This window comes from Phyllobates terribilis, unplaced genomic scaffold (assembly GCF_046119375.1).
Source record: "Phyllobates terribilis strain yellow unplaced genomic scaffold, ASM4611937v1 Scaffold_8__6_contigs__length_399053987, whole genome shotgun sequence".
Classification (NCBI taxonomy): domain Eukaryota; kingdom Metazoa; phylum Chordata; class Amphibia; order Anura; family Dendrobatidae; genus Phyllobates; species Phyllobates terribilis.
This window is the reverse complement of record NW_027362768.1, coordinates 146,673,743-146,697,830: the sequence shown is the minus strand read 5'-3', so window position 1 is coordinate 146,697,830 and position 24,088 is coordinate 146,673,743. Positions and strand designations below refer to the sequence as shown.

Here is a 24,088-nt window from a genome sequence, read left to right as displayed (position 1 = left end):
TTCGACATTCTTGTGACAGATCTCTAGTCTTCAGCTCTAGTTAGCAGTAGGAGCATCAACTTGTAATCATAGATCTGTTTTCTTATAGCATGACATTGATTTGGTGCACAGCTTGACAACCCTGGATCATACGTCCAGACTTTTCATAAGGCCAAAGAGGGTTCACAAGTTGTCCATTCATGTTCATAAAGTGTTAAGTTCACATTTGGAAACCTAAAAATGAACTTATGGTCAGTCATGTGTTAAGAAACGGTGCATATATTGCAATTCTTTCCTTACGTTTGTTTCACTAAATACTTGCCTTTCCCATAAAATTACAATCATGTTCTGGCCAAACTGGAAGAGACTTCTAGTAGACTGTGGACAACCACTTTTAATTCAAGTGTTGAGCTGTTGACAAAACGTTAAATTGTTCTCTGCCTCGGAAAGACTGGAAATATTGAATTAAAGCTATTCTTTTCCATGCAAATTGTTTGATGGCTATGTTTACTGCCCTGGGGCAACCTAGTCCTGCGAGGTGGCCACCCATCCACCAATGTTGGACGCTACATATCCAAGCTGCTTCCTATATGGTTCATTTTCCTCACGGCCTTGATCATGGTGCCCAAATAAATTGAAATATATTGGACATTTTTTGGCATGTTGTCAGACATGGCTTTCAGTCTCAAGCCCTGTCTACATTCCTCACTGTAGAATATATATTTAATGATGTTTACAAAGGCTTCTCCTGGATGGAGTATCTGCCCCAGGCCAAGAGATGGATCCATGTCTCATAATACACATTTCACACTTCCAGCATCACGATAAGCTCTTGCTACTCTGTGATTCTTGAATCTCTTAGGTTGGCTGCTGCAGCTGGACGGTAATCTTCAATCCTCTTATATCCTGATGGAGATATAGAGAAAATACATAACAAGCAGTGGAAGGAAATCAGAAGAACCAAACCAGTCATGCAAAACTCATATATAAAGTATTTGGAAATAAAATTATTTTTTTTTTCTACTAGTTAAAGGGATTCTCCGAGATTTTTCAAAACTGAAGTAAACGCTGTGAATTGCAAAAAAAAATAGTTTATCCAATCCTATGTTATTCTAGTGTTGCTGTCCTGCAGCAATGAAGCATAATACTGAGCATGTATCAATAATAAATACAGAAACGCACTGCTCAACAATGAATACCAAAAAATTACTAGTGCTATTAAGTCTCATGAAACGTATATTTTTATTTCAATATATAATTGACAGCAATAATAAATAATAAACAATACAGAGTACCCTAAAAAGACCACTACATACATAAATATACATATAAAAAAGATAAATTAATAGTACAAAAATCCCAATGTCTATAAAGTGTGGTCAGAAAGCCCCAACTCGCGTTTCACCCTAGCTTCGTCAGAGGTCATGCCCCCTGACGAAGCTAGGGTGAAACGCGCGTTGGGGCTTTCTGACCACACTACACACATCCTCTTTGTTGCATCACTTGATGTAAGTACACTTTTTTCAACGTTAAAGACATGCGGTCCTTCTTGGAAGCATAGGGAAATATACCTTATAGACATTGGGATTTTTGTTGGTATTCATCAGCAATGAAATCATGTCTATCATTCATTTGATTGCTGCAGGAAACCGTTTGCCTTAGCATCCACATGGTGTAAGTGACCGCTGAACCCAATGATTGGCTGCAGTGATAAAGAAAACGATTGACATGACACCATCGCTACAGGACCATTGGGGACCACCACAGCAACGATGCTGGATCATCGGGGTTTAGTTGGTGACTGAGTAATGTTTTTTTTTATTAATTTACCATTTCTGACATTTATCCTAATATTGATCACTTTCAGGCATCCCCTTTAGCGTATTTATGAAATTAGAAAAAATGTTTCAGCTTTTCTGCAACATTCTTATTCTCATGCCTTGTATATTATTGCACTTTAACCCCTTCACACAATTTTCCATCTTTTCATTTTTGTTTTTCCTCCCCTTCTAAGAGTCATAACTTTTTTTTACTTTTCCGTCCACATAGCCGTATGAGGGCTTGCTTTTTGCGGGACGAGTTGTACTTTCGAATGACACCATTCATTTTATCATGTGATGCACTGGAAAGCAGGAGAAAAATTCCATGTGCGTTGACATTTCAAAATAAAGTTCAATTTCACAATTTTTTGTTTATTTACCATGTTCACTGTACGGTAAAATTGACCTGCCAATATGATTCTCCAGGTCAGTACAATTACACAGATACCAAACATGTATAGTTTTTTTGTTATTTAAGTGGTGAAATTTTTTTTTAAAATTTGTAAAAAAAAACAATTTTTTTAAATTTTACTTGTGTCGCCATTTTCTGAGACCCGTAACGCTTTCAATTTGCGGGATATAGTGCTGTGTAAGGGCTTATTTTTGCAACCTGGGCTAACGTTTTTACTGATACAATTATGGGGTGGAAACAATGTTTTGCATTCTTATTGCATTCTCTGCTCCACCTGTGGCTGTTAAAGGCACATGATGGCTGATTAAATCAGCCATCATCTGCCGGGAAAGATTCAGGCTTGGAGTGTTAAAAACAGGGATACGGCATATGTACGTCATATGTGGTGAAGGGGTTAGAGAGGTCCTGTCACTTGCCATAAATATATAATTTTTTACCTGGTGTAAATGACGTTGTTCTCCTGAATCCGGCGTTATTTTCCTTTTACTCCTGTATCTCTCTATTCCTGAGATATGGCCCCATCTTCTCTGTACATGAATCTAGTCTGTCTTTTTATCCAAGTGGGCATGGACTTCAAGAAGAAACGCAAAGAGAAGAGCTGATGATCACGCCCACTTGGCTAACAAGGCTAGATTTATATTCTTGGAAGAAGAGGCCATATCTGAGGTATGGAGAGGCGAAGCTACATAAGAAAAACAATGCTGGAGTCAGGAGAACAGTGGCATTTACACCTAGTAAGAAAATACATATTCATCGCAAGTGACAGGTCCTCTTTAGAGGGCTGCAATAAAAAAAATCTATACTCACCCCCTGTTACGATATTGGCATAGTACTGCTGGAAACCAGTGGCCGAAAGAGCACAAGCAGGAACAGCAAGCAGTAGTAGAAGTTCTTGGAGATAGCAAGGAGTTGTAGGAAACAATCCGTAGATGAATTAGAACAGTCTGGGTAAGAAAGTTCAGGAGCTGGAGACTGAAAACTAGGCTAACAGCTATACACAATACTCAAGCAATGAGTGAGAGATCCATGCAGCTTTAAGTCGGCCCAAATAGGAAACAAGATGGATCCCACAGGTTCAGAATCTGCCATCTTGGTAAAGTGCAATTGCAGAACACAACAGCAGCCTCCAGTGGTAAGGAGTGAAACTGCAGCACAATTATTAAAGTGAACAACAGCAACCACTAGTGGTCAAACTGTAAAAGGGCGACAGAAATCCTGACACCCACAGATGATAAAAAAAACATTTATACTCACCTACAGATCTTCTGTTGCGATGTACAACCAATCAGTTGCCTGAATGGTAGCCAAAATGTCAACACTGCAGCCGCTGATTGACTGCAGCGGTCAAGTGCCATCCCCACCAAAAGTACATGTACCAGTTTTAACTTTGGCTTCTCTTCAGTTTTATATCTCTGCTTGCACACTCTGGTCTATTGGAAGTAACCTACAGACATACATAGAAACATGGGTAGATTGTAATTTCTAGTTTCCCCTGTTGCCTTCCCAGATCTATGGAAAATACATTCATAAATGAGCGGCTAATCTCACAGAAGGCTGAGCAACTCCGAGATGTCTCTTCTCCTCATCCTTCCTTCAGCGGTCACAGCTTGATTCAATGCAAAGCAATTTTACAGAAGAGCGCAACTCAGTTAAAATAGCAAAGTACGTGATGAATACCAATGTCCCCTGAAGGCCAGAAGTTCATTAATATTGGATGCAATTAATATTTTTAATTATAGAAGACTGTTGTAAATTCCACTAGTCTGTTCTTGGAACTTAGGCTATAAAAGCAGCCATGTATCAGGGGAATGAGTTTCTTGGCTTATAACATTAGAGGACAGCCAGAGGCACAGCTAGGAGTTCAGCTCAGGATGATGGTTGGAGGGGGAAGGACGTCTGAGTGGGTCCCTAAATAGCTACCCATATTTACATTGTACCTCAGCATATGACCGTGCTGTTACTGAAGGTAAATATTTATACAAAGATCAACACCCATATTACCGCCATACAATGACCATATAATGGTAGGTACCAGTCCTGCAGAACATATAATAGATCACAGCAAAGATACGGATAGTGACTTACAGCTGATAATATTTCTAATGGAGGCATTCACTTTCCTCGTCTTTTGCATCTGGCCCAGACCGCCATAACAACTTCTCCAGCCAGGACTCATCTGCAGAGATCACAGAGCAGTTATAGAGCATGACTTACAGCTGATAATATTTCTAATGGGGTCATTCACTTTCCCCGTCTTTTGCATCTGGCCCAGAGCATCATGACAACTTCTTCTAGCCACAACAGCTGCAAAGTTTGTTGAGGTTTCAGAGCCTCAATCTTGGGATCGCTGGGGTTCCCAGCTGTCTGTGTAACTGCAGTCTTGTGAATCCTCCAGCACACGCACTGTGCGCTGCGAGGATTCACCGTTGTCTGCTCCAGGAATGGTGGTCATGTATGCGATATGCATACTCCCGGGCAGAACCCGCCTAGTGGGTGCAGCCTAACTCAATTCACTTGTATTGTCCTCATTTTTTGTATGTCAATTACCCTACACTTCTGTTTTTGGTCCTTAATAAAGTATTAGTCTTTTATCAGATACATCACGGACTCTCTGGTCAGTTTCTTCCTTTTTTAATATGCCGAATTTCCCAACTTGTCCTACAAGTAACATTATCCTCATGTCACATATCTTGCAATCTCTTTTGAGACCGGACCGGACAACCCCTTTTACTTCTTCCTGCTTTGTGGGATGTATGGTGGGATGTATGGTACTGAAGCCTGGACAGGAAAGTGAAGAGCTGTATATTGAAAGATCAAGACCTGAGCCTGCTCCATTAGCAATATCTGGATCTGAGTTAGCTCTGGTTCTGGACTTGTAACTCCCCTTAGACGCTGTTATTTATGACCTATCGTAAGGATAGGCATTCAATTTAACCCCTCTAATGCCCCTGTTCAATTGATCTTCGGGGTCCAATGATCAGAAATGTTTCACCTATATAATTCTGGAAGCATGCAGCTAGATACCGACATTTTAATACCTTTTTGCGAAACATTCTAGGACTTATTGTGAAGTCCAGAAGTTATATCTAGCATTTGGTGTTGCTATATGCTATACTTATTTACAATTATTAGCAGTTTAAAAAGATTGTCAATGTTAAAAAAAAAAAATCTTTTTTTTTTCTTTTTCCAGAAACAGTGCCACCTCTGTTCATGGACTGTATCTAGAACTGCAGTTCAACCCATCTACTTGAATGAGTATGAGCTGCAATTCCAGAGACAGCCAGGAAAAACAAGTGGGGTGCTGTTTCTAAAATATAAGCGGGTCCTTTAAAAAAAATAAAAATAAATTCTAGACAGCCACCTTGGAGGAAAAAAAATGTCAGTATGCCTTAAAATATAAGCAGGCAACACTCATCCTACACATTAGATTAACTCTTAATAGAAACTAAGTGACATTTATAATTAGAACATCATAAGTTCAATTTCAAAGTTAACTATCCGGTTTTATGGTTATTTCTGAAATGATATGTAACATAAAGCGCAGGAGATAATATGATTTCCATTTCACCATATATGAACTGAAAGTAATGAAAAATATGGAAAAGGTTCCAAACGTTGAACAATCAGCATTTGGCTCTTAACATACTTCCCCTAAACTCCATTACGGAGGGCGGTGGTCTGAAACGAAAATGTATTTTGATCCTAAATATCTATTTAATGTCATAATCTAATCTTTTTTCTAATATACTTTTATTAAAAATTTCCTATTGTTCCCTCACTACACTAACTGCTTATATATATATTTCTTACTACTTCCTGTGTGATGACGCTTCATTTGAGAATCCCAGTGCATGCTGGGATAGTAAAATGAGTCCCAGGGGGAACTATCGCAGCCTCTTCCCCCACTCTGAATCGAAGTGTCATCAGTGACATCCGTTTCAGGGGCAGGGCTAGTCGCTGCTCTACTGAGCATGTGTGGTTTGTCAATTCCGACGGATGTTTAGCACAATCTTATAACAGTACAATATTCTTCTCAGTGCATAGTGACAGTGCACTCCCTCACCGGCTCTGATGAGAAGTGACAAACTGTCAAGAGAGTGCACAATTCCGCCACAGAAACGCTTAAAAAACGCTTGGTAGAAGGTCTGCCATGTTCCCCAATGATAATCCTCATGTGTTGTGCACATGCTGCGGAAATTTCCGCTGCGGATTATCATTGCGGAAAAATCCGCAGCACTACCATTAATTTTGCAGAATCGTGGCGTTTTAGCCGCCATTGACTTGCATTGGAACGCATGACATCCCCATGACTACATGTGCACATGCGGATATCATGCGGTTCAATGCGCGGATGGTCTGGAGAAGAGGAGACTCTCAACCAGACCCAGGTACCATAGTACCTGTAGTTAAAAAAGAATTAAAATAAAAAAAACATTATACTCACCTTTCCGGTGCTTCCCGGTCTCCTCTGAGCGGCGCTGCTGTCTCCTTGGCTTCTGGCGGTGGTCTGCAAGGACCTTCCGTGAGGTGATTTAGTCATGTGACGGTCACGCGACTGCTGACGTCAACGGTCAGGTGATGGTCGCGTGACCATCACATGACTAAATGACGTCATGGAAGGTCCTTTTTAGAGCATCGGGAGCCGCCGAAGATACCAGGCGCATCGCTAAGGAGACCGGGGGCCATGTGAAGGTGAGTATAATGTTTTTCAGCATCGTAACTTGGTCACACAACATAAATCCATGCCGGTTGCATGGATTTATATAGTGTGACCAAGTTGTCAAGCACTTTTCCAAGTGATGCTAAAATCGCTTGGAAAAGCGCTTGACAATCCGCATGCGGAATCGCAGGTTAAAAACGCTTCACAAACGCTTCTACCTGACAGAAAAAACGCATGTAAAATCCGCATGCGTTTTTTCTGACAGGGAGATGCAGAAACGCTCAGGAAAAATCCGGAGCATTTCTGCATCGTGGGCACATAGCCTCATTGTGCATTATACAAAGAGAATGAGCGAGCAGAGACCAGTGTTGCCCCAGCAAGTGACGTGACTTGTGGTGGTGGTGCTGGTCTCTGCTTTTCCTGCACACCGACTTTTCTCCTTACAATGCACATTGGCAGTGCACTCTCTTGATAGCTCATCACTTCTCATCAGAGCCAAAGAGAGAGTGCACTGTCACTCCACATTGAGAAGAATAGTGCACAGTGACAAGATTTTACTGAGCGTCCATCGGAATTAACAACCCAGAAATGGAAGTCACTGATGACACTTCGTTTCAGAGGAGCATAAGAGTTTATTGCATATAGTTTTAAATGGAATTTGTCAGCAGCTATTTTAATTGTATAACTGATCATGATGTATTTTTTTGGATATTTAATCTGTCCACCAAATAAAATAATGTGAAAAAATGTTCTCACCACTAGTGTCTGTGGATCACAGCACTCTGAATCTATCCGCTCCGACTTGTGACTAAACTTCATCAGGACTGTGAATATTTTCTGGTCACTTTCACAGTAAAAGCCTGCTCCGGGCTCAGTACCAACCTATCCTCTCTGAATAAACTGTCTGGATGTTACATTGAGCAGATGTTCAAGATTGTGATGAAGTAATAAAGGAATGATTAACCTGGGAGCGAGATCATTCCTCATTTTTATTGATTTCTCCTGCTGAGCGCTGAGACACGTTAAAAATATAATGCCATCAGGGTCACTCCCGTCAGCCTGGAGCAGATAATAAACTTTGTAGGAATTGTGAATATATTTCTCCATATCTGCAGGCTTCTAAATACTTTGTAATTGGGACTTTGTCATTTCAGCAAAGATTAAAACACTAAACCGAAATATATAGTTATTATGTATATTAAAGGGACATGAAGCTTGATTGTTATTTTATTATCATTGCATTAGTAACAAGTAGAATTGTGACTAATGATATATATGAAGCCAAGGGTGTGCTTGGGGGGGGAAGGGGCTTCCGGGTGCGCAGAACTTATGAATTACTCCCCCCCCACCTTCTGAACTTGACATCCTCTTTGAAAGAACAGCTAAACTCCATCTTGCTTTAACAATAGGACTACTCAGATTAAGTAGCCTATTATACTCTTTGGAGAGATGAGGAGCAGGGTGAGGAAACAGGCAGAGGGAGACAAAGAAAGATCATACTGAGCTTTCTAAGATCTTTTATCTCACTTGACAGCTGGATTATTAATAATAATAATAATAATAATAATAATAATGATAATTGTTATTTATATAGCGCCAACATATTCCGCAGCACTTTACAATTAAGTAGGGACATGTACAGACAATAAAAACAATACAGTGTAACACATTTCAACAGTTACAGGAGGAGCTAGGGCCCTGCTTCCAAGCTTTCAATCTATATGGATTCACATCTACACTGCTCAGTATTTCTGTATAATATCATCCATATTGCTGCTTCTTCTAACCGTGTGCTAAAAAAAGAAATGAAGAACAGGAATCTTCCCCCACGTGCTTTGTACAGAATACATCATAGCAGCTAGTCTCCTCCCACCAGCTCAGAGTTAATTGCAAATTAATAAATAGAACCTTCCAAGCGAGAAAACTGGTGAACTTCGATGAACTTCACAGTCCTGGAGAACTTATACGAGTTATATAATGGCCAGAAATAGTTTAATTCCTTATCTACACACACAGGATAGCTTATTCTGAAAAGTTACTTGAAAGTATGGTATCAGGCTGGAACTCTTTCTGCCACCACCAGGTGGAGCTGTCTGCATATAAATTTATTCTTGAGTTCAGTGAGAGCTGTATAAATCCCGATGCAATGGGCTCCCCCTAGTGGTGGCAGCAGTAAGACAGAATTTTATGATCTTTTGGAAAGAAAACCTATCTAAAAACTGCCAACTTTTTAGATAGGTTTTCTTTCCAAAAGATCATTTTACTGTTTTTGTTGTGGACACCAATGCACTTGGAACCCTCTCTTTAAAAATAGTTTGTTGCTAGTCATATACATAGTCATATTCATAGAGGTGTAAACTTATGACACTACTGTATTTTTTTCATAACAACATGTGCTCTGTAAGACTCCTTTGCTCCTGATAAGTGGTGATCCCAGAGGTTGAACCCTGACCTATGTGATATAGATACTTATCACATCATCTATGGCTATGACAGATATTTCAACAGTTAAAATACCCCTTCGATCCATGGTTCACTATTATTAGCCACTTCATGCTGATTAATTTTTTCCCCCAGAAGATTCATTTCCACAGTAACATAATATACAAAAGGTAAAAACTGTACAAAAAAAGGTACTACCGCTTCTGTAACAACCTATAAAATTATTCCATGAGGAATAAATAACAAAGTAATTTAATTGGTTATAATTGATTTGGCAATTCTCTTGAAAAAAAATGAATATAAATCCATGCAAAAATTGCAGATTGTTTATTCTTCCTCCCAAAAGTATATGTGAAAAGTACTAAAAAATTGTATCTTTTCCAAAATGGAGATTTAAAGGGGTTGTCCACTACTTAGATATTGACAACTTAGCATTAGTAAAGGTTATCAATATAAGATTGGCGAGGGTCCAACACCCAAAACTCCCACCAATCAGCTGTTTTCAGCTCTGCTGACAACTGGATGTAAACCGTGCATAAAGCCAGAACTGCACAGCGCCATACACTGCATAGTGGCCGTTTCAGGGTACTACAGCTAAGCTCCTATTGAAATTAAGTGCCCCACCAATATGATTTTAATGACCTAGGTGTATAATATATAAATAGTGGAAACACCTTTAAGGAAACAAGCCTCCATAAAGCTACAAAAAAAGTAAAAAAAGTTATGGATTTTGGAATACAGCAATACAAAAACAAGTTATTTTCTAAAAACTTTTTTTTTTTTTATTGTGCAAAAGTAGTAAAACATAAAAAAAATATAAAAATGTACTATTGTCATTTTGTCATTTATATAATTTAGATTGCATGGTGAAGGTCATTAAAATCAAATAAAACAATGGCAGAATTGCTTTTTTTCCCCCCAATTCCTTCCAAAACATGAATTAAAGTTAAGTACGTAGACTAAAATAATACTGCTTGAAAATACAACCCATCCCATAAAAATCATGGAAGAATGAAAAAACCCCCCACAAATGACTGCAAAAGCAAAAATGTTTATGAAGAAAGTACATAGTAGAGATTGGAAATAAAATCATATACTTTATAGGGTCGCTTGCAATCATTCAGATTATTATTGAGTTTTGCTTGAACCTTTACGTAATATTGCAGTAAATATTTAGCTTTGTTTTTATTTTTATTTTGCATATTAATGTTGTTGTGAGCAATTGAAAGACTTTTCGCATCTGTCATATGTTGTTCAGCCCGTCGCCACCAGAGGGAGACAGAGATGCGTTTTGTGCCAACAAGCGGTTATCGCAGCCGCTTGTATATAGGGAGCATCACTTGTGGTCCTGATGAGAGCGGTGATGCTGAAGATGCAGCTCTGAGGATCTCATGCCATGCTTCTTCTCAGGACTAAAGCATTCATCTTTTTGCCCATGGGATGGTGGTAACATTGGAGCTCCTGGTGTCTTTTCATGTTGCTTACTTGGTGAAGCACACAGGAGGACTATGAGTGCACAGTGCTCCAGTTACACCACAGTGGAGAAGGTGCTGGTTGGGGCTTTTAGCTGTCCAAGGGCGGATAGTGACCTGGGAGCCATATATTGCTGTGGATTTAAGGACTTCAAATATTGCTGTGATGACCCCAACAGTTTTTTCCCTTATGAGCACAGTTACATGTGGTGGCTGAGGTAAGACTGCTGTCTCGCCCGCTGTATTCGTTTGGGATGCATGAACTTACTTGGATAGTCAAGAAACAACCGACTAAGGCTCTATTCACATGTCCGCATATTGAATAAGTGACCCTATGCATCAGTCATCGAGTCCGTTGGATGTTCAAGTTTTAGAATGGAAAAAAAAAATCCATTATGCAGAACTTTTTCTTCCGTTGTAAAAAAATATTATTTCGACAGACCCCACAATAATCAATAGAGCCCCTCTGATGCCGTTTGCATAACTGTTGAAACCGATCACTTATTCCGATTGTCTGATCCTGAAATGGAACATGTGAACAGAGCCTAAAATCTCTAAAAAAGTTATTATTATTTTTTTTTTGCTTTCTTATTTATACAATTTTGGAAAAGTAACAGAACTGAATTTGTAACTAGCGATGAGCGCAAGTGCTCGTTACTCGAGTTTGACGAGGGGGCTCGGGTATGCACCGAGTATCGCGGGGGCTCGAGTGAGATGTTTGAGTCCTCGCAGCTGGATGTTTTGCGGATGTTAGACAGCTACAAAACATGAGGGGATTGCCCGACAAACGCAAGCAATCCCCGCATGTTTTTTGTCTAACAGCCGCGAGGACTCGAACATGTCACTCGAGCACCCCCGATACTCGGCGCATACCCGGGTACCCTTGGCAAACTCCAATAACGAGCACTCTTTGTAACATGATTCTTTGGTGAAGGATCATGACTTATTGAGTTACTATGTAGCAGGAGGGTTTCTTGCGCTCTTATGAATTAAATTTTGTAATATTTTATCCAAAAGGAGTTGCACCAAATTGTAAACTCAGCTCTGCCAACTTCAGGAAAACATTGAGTTGCTACATACCATGAGGTAAAACATAACAACATTGGTTGGTAGAGATGAGTTCTCTGTAAAGTTGTAGAAAGTTCTTGATCGCTGTAAAGTTGTAGAAAGTTCTTGAGCTCTGTAAAGTTGTAGAAAGTTCTTGATCTCTGTAAAGTTGTAGAAAGTTCTTGAGCTCTGTAAAGTTGTAGAAAGTTCTTGATATCTCTGTAAAGTTGTAGAAAGTTCTTGATATCTAATAATACAACATATTACTGACGGCTTTCACACGTCCGTACAATTCGGTTCGATCTCGGACTGGCCGCAGTTCTCCAGACCCGAATGTGACAGCTTCATATATTTCTCTAAAGCTGTCACACTCAGCTCAGGAGATGGGCGGCCAGTCTGTGCATTGTGATCCGACATGGGGCTGAATTCCACGGACATGTGAAAGAGCCCTAAGATTTTCTTACTTATAGTAATAACATGTAATGTTTGCTGCAACCACAGGATATTGATATTATCTGTGCAGCTCTAAGTTATAGCCTGTATTGTAGCCCTGAGCTGAATTCACAATTCTGCTGGTTGCTACTCGGTCAACAAAACTTTTTTGATAGTATCATCCAATAATACGTTTTCTTTCTACTTGAGGTTGTTGTACCTGGTGTAAAGATCCAACTTTTTAAAATAATGAGAATAATCGTATTTATATAGCGCCAACATGTTCAGCAGCACTTTACAATTCAGAGGAACAATATGAGTGAGGGTCCATACGGGTGACTCCAAAGGTAAAAAATGCTTGCAGTGTATGATCCAGCTGTCTTTATAATAAATAAGTGTATTTATGTAAAACTACACAAAGTGCTACTGAGTGCATAGAGCTGGTGGAAAAAGGACAAGATTCTGAGGAGACATGGGGTGAGAACTGAGAACAGTTAGATTCGCGAGAGAAAGAGATAGACCTGCCTAAAAGAATGCGTTTTAGGCAAGCTTAAAACTGTGAATACTGGGAATCAACTGGATTGTCTGGGGTAGCGCATCCGAGAAAACTGGTGCAGCACGAGAAAAGTTTGAGAAATGGGAGTGAGAGGTTTGGATTATGGAAAATGTTACTCTTAGACGATTATCAGAATGGAGAGCACATGTAGGGTAGTAGACAGAAATGTGAATCAGACGAGCAGTCTTTACACCCAGCCAGCAGGTAATGCTTAGAGATTTCTGCTCTAAAGTTTTTCAGAAAAGTGTTATGATGCAGAATTATTATTCCGCATGCCATATGTATATAGTGAACATACACTTTAAAGAGTTAGCAAATTTCACTGGTGCTGCCAAAACCTACCAGGAAGTATTCTGGATTACCCAGAGCCCTGATGCCCAAATACACATTCAGGGACAAACACGGGCAATCCCTGCTTGTTTTGTGACTGTATAACAGCCGCAAAACATGCGGCCGCGGGGACTCGAACATGTTACTCAAGCACCCGCGATACTCATTGCATACCTGAGCAGACTAGGCAAACTCGAGTAACGAGCACTTGTACTCATTACTAACCATAGAGCTTTATCCTTAGTTGTAAAAATATTGCAACTAATTTAATCCTGTGTATATGGAAATATTCCTGTAATTCAGTTACAGGATTTTTCCTGCCAGATTGCTTATTACACTTATATATTTGCTGTCAAAAATCCCCTGGTCGAAAATGTGAGTACTGGGTGCTCGCTATAGCTGCAGGCTACATGCTATGTTCTAAATACTCCCTAATGGATGATATTCTAGCTGTTTGCTAAGCAGCAGTCTGACTATGCTTCAACTTTTACCTGCCGACAGAAGAAGAGGACAGCAGGTGACAACTCTGGATCTCTAGTGTCACTAAGATCATTGGTTGTCACATTTAGTATAAGGGCTGGTGATGTATAATTACTCCTGCCACCAACACCCACAGAAGATGGACATGGAGATGAGCTGGATAGAAGATTCCTTGACGTAGCGAGCAGGAGTGGAAAGATAGCTGAGATAGGCGATTGTACTCACAGGGTCCTTAGCAGAGCTGAACCTCGACATTTCATCACCCAACAAAAAGTTGCAATATGGACACACATCTAGAACTTAAAGGGAAGCTGACAGCTGGATCGTCACTTATGAACTAATTGTATGGCTGCATCGGTCTTTTAAGGCTGATTACTGTCGACCCCATTGTGTGGGAAAAGTTTACAATATGTAGTGATACTCACCTTTTCAAATTTCTTTCACTATATATAAAAAGTTGGAAAAAAGTTGAGTAGTTGGCAAGGCATGCACTATGGGGGGACCAGTCCTGCCCCGTCTGAGGATAGCACGCTCACTGAGGTATGACTGTGATCCCGGATCCAGCCTTACTCTCTTCTCCTAGAACTTTGTATACCGCGGTTGCTTGTGAACTTCGCCTCAGGCTTAAAGTCACACTCCTGAAGAAGTGTTCACAACAAGCAGCCGTGAGATGCAAAGTTCCGGGAGGAGAGAGTGAGGCCCGATCAGGGATCTCAGTCACGTCCCAATGGGCATGTTATCAGCAGACGGGGCAGGACTCGTCCGCCAGTAGTGCATGTCTTTTTGATTAGTCAAGGACCTTTGTGTATGCAGCAAATGAAGTCTGCAAAGTTGAGTATCACTACATACTGTAAACTTTCAGCACACAATGGGGTAATTAGCCTTTTAAAGACAGATACAACCATATAATTAGTACACTTATATTACACATAACCCACATATAGACACACACATTACACACGTATATGCACACATTACACACACACACACACAGCTCTGGCAAAAATTAAGAGACCACTGCACAGTTTTCTCTCCATGTCTGACAGCCATTCCATTCCAGTGTCAGTTGAATTCCCTCCACAGTCCACCTCATTCTACTTAATGTGCTTCTGATTAGGTGATCACCTGAACCAAATCTTATGTAACGAGGGAAAATATAAAAAACACTGCTGTGGTCTTCACAATCCTCTTGCAATAGGACAAGCTGGATGGCAAAACAAGTTCTAGGAAGAGCCCAAAAGTAATTTGAATGAAAAAATAACTTTTAACCATGTCAAAGGAGTTGAAAAGAAAAGTCTTGAGTGAGGAGAAGAAGGGCTCAATTCTGGCTTTACTAGCAGAGGGATACAGTGAGCGTCATGTTGCCTCCATCCTTAAAATATTGAAGACGGCAGTCCATTACAACAAGGTCAAGCAGCAGACATTGGGGACAACAAAGCTACAGACCGGCAGAGGGCGAAAGCGACTCTCCGTGACCGGGATGACCGTCATCTTATTTGAATGTCACTCAGGAACCGCAGGATGACATCAAGTGACCTAAAAAGGAATGACAAATGGCAGCTGGGGTGAAGTGCACGGCAAGAACAGTTGATAACAGGCTCCTAGAGGCCTCAAGTCATGTAAAGCTAGAAAAAAGCCTTTCATCAATGAGAAGCAAAGGAGAGCCAGGCTGAAGTTTGCCAAAGACCATAAGGATTGGACCATAGAGGACTGGAGTAAGGTAATCTTCTCTGATGAGTCTAATTTTCAGCTTTGCCCAACACCTGGTCGTCTAATGGTTAGACGAAGACCTGGAGAGGCATACAAGCCACAGTGTCTTGCACCCACTGTGAAATTTGGTGAAGGATCGGTGATGATCTGGGGATGCTTCAGCAAGGCTGGAATTGGGCAAGTTAATCTTTGCGAAGGATGTATGAATCAAGCCGCATACAAGGTTATCCTTGAAAAACACTTGCTTCCTGCTGCTCAGGAAATGTTCCCCAACTCTGAGGACTGGTTCTTCCAGCAGGACAATGCCCCATGCCACACAGCTAGGTCAATCAATGTGTGGATGATGGAGCAGCACATCAAGACCCTGTCATGGCCAACCCAATCTCCAGACCTGAACCCCAGTGAAAACCTCTGGAATGTAATCAAGAGGAAGATGGATAGTCATAAGCCACCAAACAAAGAAGAACTGCTTACATTATTGTGCCAGGAGTGGCATAAGGTCACCCAAAAGCAGTGTGAAAGACTGGTGGAAAGCAGCCAAGACGCATGAAAGCTGTGATTAACCATCATGGTTATTCCACCAAATATTGATTTCTGAACTCTTCCTGAGTTAAAGCCTGAGTATTGTTGTTTCTAAATGAATAAGAACTTGTTTTCTTTGCATTATTTGAGGTCTGAAAGCACGGTTTCTTTTTTATTATTTTGACAATTTCTCATTTGCTGCAAATAAATACAACATTTTTAGCTTTGAATTTCGGAGACATGTCAGTAGTTTATAGAATAAAACAACAATGTACATTGTACTCAAAAATATATCTATAAAGAGAAAAATCAGAGAAAATGACAATTTTGCAGAGGTCTCTTAATTTTTGCCAGAGCTGTATATATACACATTACACACATGTATGCACACATTCACACATATACTTACCCAAATATATACAGTTATGGGAGAACAAGAAAGTATTTATTTTATTTATTTAGATACACACATTACTCACACACACATATACAGGGTGGGCCATTTATATGGATACTGTAACGGGTCTGGGAGGCGGAACCTCTGGGCTACTATACAAGGGAGCGGTCCTTGTAAGGGAGCGGGTGGCGACCAGGCAGGCAGTCACAGCAGGTGACCGGGACAGTCTCTGGGTGTACGGGCAGGAGGTCACGGCAAGTGATCAGGGCAGTCTCTGGAAGAACGGGCTGGAGGTCACGGCAAGTGACCGGGGCAGTCTCTGGAAGAACGGGCTGGAGGTCACGGCAAGTGACCGGGGCAGTCTCTAGGTAAAGGGTAGGTACGACCTGTGATGGCTGAACCTCCAGGTAGGCTAGCAAGGCAGATGGAGGATGTGTGCTCCCAGGTGAGCAAGCGAGAGTCTCTGGAATAGCAGGTGGTCACAGCACGTGACGGCGGAGCCTCCAGGTAGGCAAGCAGGCAGGTAGCGGAGAAGCGCTCCCAGGTGAGCGGGCAAGAGTCTCTGGAATAGCTGGTGGTCCCAGCACGTGACAGCGGAACCCCCGGGCAGGCAAGCAGGCAGGTAGCGGAGAAGCGCTCCCAGGTGAGCGGGCAAGAGTCTGGAATAGCTGGTGGTCACAGCACGTGACAGCGGAGCCTCCGGGCAGGCAAGCAGGCAGGTAGCAGAGAAGCGCTACCAGGTGAGCGGGCAAGCTGGTCCATAGACAGACTGACCGGAGTTGTAAGGCAGACCGTCGGACCTCAGGCAAGCAGGCAGGTAGCTGATGTGCGCTCCCAGGTGAGCGGGCAAGTTGGTCCTTAGACAGACTGACCGGAGTTGTAAGGCAGACCGTCGGACCTCAGGCAGGCAGGCAGGTAACAGGAAATCAGGCAGGATTAGGACAGCAAGCTGGCAGGAATCTGGCAGGTAACTGGCAGGTAACTGGCAACGGGACCTGAGGGCTGAAGCAGAGTAGAACGGTGCAACAACATTGCTCGGGCACCTCCATTTTGGAGGAGGTGCCTTATATATGGTAAAGTCCTCCGGCCATTGGCCGGGGACTCCTTAGGACGGCGCGCGCGGCCCCTTTAAGAGGGAGGGAGGGCGCGCGCGCGCGCCCTAAGCACAGTGGCCGGGAAGGAGCGCGCGCTGCCAGCAGAGCGGGAGAGGGACGCCGGGCACGGAGCAGAGCGGTGAGGGGAACAGCGTCCCTGCCTAGCAGAGGGCAGGGACGCCGGCACTACAGATACACCTAAATTAAATGGGAATGGTTGGTGATATCAACTTCCTGCTTGTGGCACATTAGTATATGGGAGGGGGAAAACTTTTCCAGATGGGTGGTGACCATGGCGGCCATTTTGAAGTCGGCCATTTTGGATCCAACTTTATTTTTTTCAATGGGAAGAGGGTCATGTGACACATCAAACTTATTGAGACTGTCATAAGAAAAACAATGGTGTGCTTGGTTTTAACGTAACTTTATTCTTTCATGAGTTCTTTACAAGTTTATGACCACTTATAAAATGTGTTCAAAGTGCTGCCCATTGTGTTGGATCGTCAATGCAACCCTCTTCTCCCACTCTTGACACACTGATAGCAACATCGCAGAAGAAATGCTAGCACAGGCTTCCAGCATCCGTTCTTTCAGATGCTGCACATCTCGTATCTTGATGGTATGGTGTGGTATATGGGGTACAAAGATAGTGGGGCCATTCTTCATCAATGGAAACCTCAATGCCACTGGATATCCGAAAGTGCTACATGATGATGTGTTGCCCTCTTTATGCACTGAAGATGGCACGTTCCCTGAGTTTTTCCAACAAGATGGTCACCACCACATTATGGGTGTCATGTCCGAGCATTCCTACATGAACAGTTTCCTGGAAAGTGGATTGGTCGTCGTGGGCCAGTTGAATAGCCACCAAGGTCTTCCGATCTGACCCCCTTAGACTTTTGTCTTTGGGGTCATCTGAAGGCAATTGTCTATGCTGTGAAGATACGAGATGTGCAGCATCTGAAACAACGGATACTGGAAGCCTGTGCTAGCATTTCTTCTGTGGTGTTGCTATCAGTGTGTCAAGAGTGGGAGAAGAGGGTTGCATTGACAATCCAACACAATGGGCAGCACTTTGAACAAATTTTATAAGTGGTCATAAACTTGTAAAAAACTAATGAAAGAATAACGTTACGTTAAAACCAAGCACACCATTGTTTTTCTTATGAAATTGTCAATAAGTTTGATGTGTCACATGACCCTCTTCCCATTGAAAAAAATAAAGTTGGATCCAAAATGGCAGACTTCAAAATGGCCGCCATGGTCACCACCCATCTGGAAAAGTTTTCCCCTCCCATATACTAATGTGTTTTCTTTTTTTATATCAGGACATAAAAAAACATCTGATCCGTAGAAGTTTTTAAAATCAGGTAAATACAACCTCAGATGAACAACATATGACAAATTACAACATATAATTATTTATTTAACAAAAAGCAGGCCAGAATGCAGAAGCATTGTATGAAAAATTAAGTACATCATTACTGTTTCCATAGGCATGAAAAGGGTAAGTGGCAGCCAGGTGCTGCTAATCAAATGACCTTGAATAATTGATGATCAGCAAGTGTGACCACCTCTATAAAAGCAGAAGTTTGGGCAGTTGGCTGATCTGGAGCATTCAGGCATGTGGTAATGTAAGGGTGTGACAGGGGCTGTCACATGCGTCTCCCTCTCTAAACAGTGTTCATGCTGATTTGTGACTGTTATCATATGAGGAATGTATAGAGTGCACTAGTGTGCTCAGTTAATGTATTGTAATATAGTGAATGTTTAATGTTCTTTATGTAAAAAGTAGTTAAGCATTACACCCACAGCACAAGGGAAATTCCCAGTTGGGGGAGAGTGAGGAACATTAGGCAGTGTAGGCCTGCCGTTAGGAGAGGCCTGTGCCAGGCCACTTCATTCCTGGGTTCAAGACCCGAGTACACAGAACCAAGGTAGGTTCTGTTCCCATACACAGAAAGAGACGGAGTGTGGAGGACGTCTGAGCAGGAAAGAAAGCAGACTACAACAGCAGTATCAGCAGTGAAGAGGTGTTTTATTAGTACAAGTTATCAGAACAGAATGAGGGCACATTTGAGACAGAATCTGGACGCTGGCTATGTCCTAGGCTCATGGCCTGCTAGAGGGGCTCAGTGCGAGACCTCTGTTTCCCTAGAGGGGAGTCTCTCAGCCGGGTCCCAGAAGATGTGGAAGATGTTGAGTCTCAGGAAGGGACGAGAACAGACACTGGACAGGCACATTCTGAAGGGGGCTTCACTAACCAAAGTTCTTGTCTTGATCTGTATACTGCAGCCATGTATGGAAGAATTGCACAGTAAAAGTGAGTCTGTTAACCCGGATCTACGATCTCCTGTCTTGCTTGCGGTCGATATCGGTCCTGGTCCAAGGGATGGCGTAACAGTGAGTACAGCAAATCCTCCATTGCAGCACACACTCCGATCTCAGTACTTAATAGTAGAGGGGGCATTGGGCTAAGAAAATATAGTTTCGGCACACAGCGTGATGGTAGCGACCCCATGTGCTCCCATCTACAAGTGGCGCTGCGAGCAGGGTATGAGGCCCTGGAAAGTAAAGAAGAAAAAGAAAATGAAGAAAATAAAGAAAGCGGGGAACCCAAGAAAAAAGAAGGAAACAAGTACCGTGCAGGTGAAGAAAAAGATGAAAAATGCCAGAATGGTGGATGGCGACGCCAGAATGGTGGTGGTCGATAAGCTAAGTGACAGAAAAGAAGAATTCAGTACCTTAAAAGTAAACAGTGACATAAGTGCCAGAATGGTGGATGGCGGTGTGTTTCCTAAAATGGCGGACAGCAACGTGGTTCCCAAGATGGCGGCAACCGCATGTCCGAGGAGGAGATCGGCCCATTGTGGTCGTGGTAAGAGACCAAAGGTGCGAAAATGGCGAGTACGGCCCACCAGACGACCACCCCTCACAGGGTGGTCCAGAACCAAAGTACAGCCCAGGAGGGGTGGAGCCGTATGGAAGAAAGGGCGTACCAGGAGGAGAGATGCCTCACCTGGTAAGAGACGACGAGATCATTGGGCGCCGCAAGAGTCGGAGTCCGGAGGAGTGACTGCGGAGATGTCGTCCCCGTCACTGGTGCGACCGCCGGAAAGATGGAACTTATCTGGCAGGAGATGCACCGGAAGTGACTTGCTGGAGGGATTCCGCTTATTGCACAACGAAGGAGAAGACATGTTCCTCCTGTCAGTGAGGATGGATCACACAGTTTACTTCACACGTGAGGCGGATGACATGGACTGTAGGTCAGATGATGAGATGCTTCACCTCACGACCCCAGGGGCCACAGCCGGGAAAATCGTGCAAGAGGAGGAGAAAGAGGTTCCCATTCTGGCCGCTGCTCACTGGAAGGCTATGCCGCATCCGGAGCTGGGTCTTGTCCAGCACGAGATCCATATTGTTTAATGGGGCCAGATGGAGGAGATGGGCACCACGATGTACGTGTGACAGGACATGAGGTCAGTCACCTACATGGACAAGAGAAAAGTCGGTGAAATGTAGGTGTAATTTGGCCGAGCTAGAAGGTTAAAAATAGCGGCCGGAAGTTGAATGACTGGTCTTGTGCAAGAGTGCCGGGAGCTACCGGTGCTGGCCAGTGCGGCCGAAGGTTTAATTTGTTTTGCGTGAAGTGTTACGTTTTCCCCCCTCCAAGTTTGTTTTGCATGCGTTTATGTACCCCCCTGCTGAACTGTGAACTCTTTAAAGGGCCAGGAATTCTGATGGCCCTGTTTACCGTGTGCAACTTCCCTCATGGACTCTCTCCCATTGTCCCCATGAACAGAACTTAATGTTTTTCCAGGAACTTTTCCCCAGGGACTGATGAACAACACAGTCGCTTTAAAGGGGCCATACTCTGCAAAAAGGAGGGCGGGGGAAAACTGAATGGACGACCCGAATAACGAGCCGGGTCAGGACTGTGAACGCTCCTGGACTGTCGGAGCTGTGGTGAGGTGACCACTGGGTCATTATGTTTAATACGGACTTCCTGTGTTTGGATACCAGGAGCAGGATTAGTTGGCCAGCGGACCTGTTACGCTTTAAAGGAACTTGAACTGTACGTTCCAGGGTCCCAACCGAGTGGAACCTGGACCAGTACTGACCAGGAGTAGGGTCAGTGATGGTTGACAAGTAAAGGACACTAGCTGTTTTAAGTGAAAATATTAAGTAACTGTTGCTTTAAATGTGGATTTATGCATGTCTGAACATTTTGGTGTTTTACAGGTACCGTTATGGTCGGGAAAGACCATATTCTAGGAGGAAGGGATGTAAGGGTGTGACAGGGGCTGTCACATGTGTCTCCCTGTCTAAACAGTGTTCATGCTGATTTGTGACTGTTATCATATGAGGAATGTATAGAGTTCTATGAGCACTAGTGTGCTCAGTTAATGTATTGTAATATAGTGAATGTATAATGTTCTTGTCTTGATCTGTATACTGCAGCCGTGTATGGAAGAATTACACAGTAAAAGTGAGTCTGTTAACCCGGATCTACGACCTCCTGTCTTGCTTGCGGTCGATGTCGGTCCTGGTCCAAGGGATGGCGTAACAGTGAGTACAGCAAATCCTCCATTGCAGCACACACTCTCGTCTCAGTACTTAATAGTAGAGGTGGCATTGGGCGAAGAAAAGATAGTTCCGGCACACAGCGTGATGGTAGCGGCCCCATGTGCTCCCCTCTACAGTAACACAATACAAAGGAGCAAAGGAGATCAGCAATGATCTTAGAGAAACAATGGCTGCTGCTCATCAATTGGGGAAGGTGTTCTAAGGCCATTTGCACACAATTTGGAATCCATAATTTTACAATGAAAAAAATTATTCATATGTAGGAAACATTCAAGACAGCTGAGATCCCAGTAACTTCACCCCACGCTCAGACCATGCAATGCTCAGAGAGATTTCAAAAAACTTAAGAGCTAAATCTCAGACTCTAAAGGCCTCAGTAGCATGTTAAATGTTCAAGTTCATAACAGTACAATTAGAAAAAGAATGAACAAGTATGGTTTGCTTTTAAAGGGGTTGGCCAATCTAAATTGATAAGTCTGCAGACAGCCGTGCCCAATTGGACGGCCGCGTTACTAGATAGGGCACGGGCTCGCACTATACAAGTGTATGGAGCGAGGCCGCGCTCACTTGACGGGCTCTGCACAGGAGTATGCATAATGCATACTGTGACAGAGTCACTGGTATGATATATGAGGGGAGGTATGTGTCACACAGGTTGCTAGCCTGTGTGAACTGAAACCAATAAACTTTCTGCCAGCATGTTATATGCTGAGGGTTAACTCCTTTAAAGGGTGTAGTTTTATGGGAATGGCAGAGGGTGGGAGGCCATTCCCCTACATCCCCTCAGGGTGTGGCTGAGCAGGGTTAAATAGTCAGTAGTTTGCTCTGTGTAGTGTGTGGCTTGGAGAAGGAAGTCTCCAGGCTGTGTTTGCCTGAAACCAGAGAGCAACACCGGAGGACTGGTGTTACTGAAAACTTCGCTGTGCTACCTGGAGCAGGCCGAGCCTTGCTTGCTAATAGACTTTGTTGTACTTTCTCTTTTGTTTTCCCGTTAACCCCGAGAGGGCCTGTTTATTTTTAATGGGATGCTGCTTGAGTTTATGCCACATAATAAACCCACAAGAAGTTTTACCCTAACCGTGTGTCCTGTGTCTATCTCCTGAGGGCCGAGCAAGTCACTTTATCACAATATATACCCGCCGGTCCTGGCTCAGAGAGCGTTGAATCCACGTAGCGCACAGTGCCTGCGCTGGGGGGGGGATTCTAAAGTCTGCAGTCACACAGAGTTACTACGGACTCATCAACTTAGACCGGTCAATCCCTTTAAGGGGTGCCAGAAGAAAGCCTCTTCTTTCTAAAAGGAACATGGGAGCAAAACTAAAGCTTGAAAAGTTGCATCTGAACAAAATGTAAGACTTCTGGGACAATGTTCCTTGGAGAGAGGATATCAAAGTGATGATGTTTGGCTTTAATGCCCTATGCCATGTTTGAGGAAAACCGAACATTAAAAATTAGTGCAAACACCTCATCCCAACTGTCAAGCATGGTGGTGGATGGTGATGATTTTGGGCTTATTTTTCAGCCACAGGATCTGGACAATAAGTTGACCATAAACTTTTCTGTATAGCAAAGTATTCTAGAATCAAATGTGAGGCCATCTATCCAAAAGTTAAAGCTTAACCAAAACTGGGTCATGCCAAGCACGCCAGCAAATCTACATCAGAATAGCTGAGAAATAAAAGAATCAAGTTGAAGCAATGGCCAAGTCACAGTCTAGACCTCAACAACTGAAATGCTGTGTGGGGACCTTAAAAAAGCTGTGCATAAATGTCCACAACCTCAATGAACTTAAGCGTAAAAAAAGAGTGGCTCAAAATTCCCCCAGAACGAAGTGAGAGACTAATAAAGTTGTACAGAAAACTATTAAGTCAAGTTATTGTTGCAAAGGTGATTCTACAAGCTATTGTCTCATGGGGTGTACTTAATTTTTCACACACTGCTTCTGCATTTTGGCCTAGTTTTTGATAAGTAAATAGTTACACAGCGTAATTTGTTATGTGGTGTTGTTCATTTGAGGTTGTATCTACCTAAATTTCATAAGAACTGATATGTAAGACCATAGAATTCAATGAGGGTGTACTTTGTTTTCCTCATGACTGTACAAAATCACTCAAAAAGAGAAACTTCGGCACTCCAATATGGATG

The 24,088-nt window shown here is 42.7% G+C and overlaps 1 protein-coding gene across 1 annotated transcript in view; it reads left to right on the top strand.

The window, feature by feature from the left end:
- The first annotated feature begins 10,624 nt into the window (after window positions 1-10,624).
- The window catches only part of SHISAL2A (shisa like 2A), a 142,818-nt gene continuing 129,354 nt past the window's right edge, over window positions 10,625-24,088 (top strand). The window contains exon 1 of the mRNA XM_073642632.1: window positions 10,625-11,003. Within this exon, the coding sequence (XP_073498733.1) occupies window positions 10,705-11,003 (299 nt within the window). The 5' untranslated portion in view covers window positions 10,625-10,704. The remainder of the gene's footprint in view (window positions 11,004-24,088) is intronic.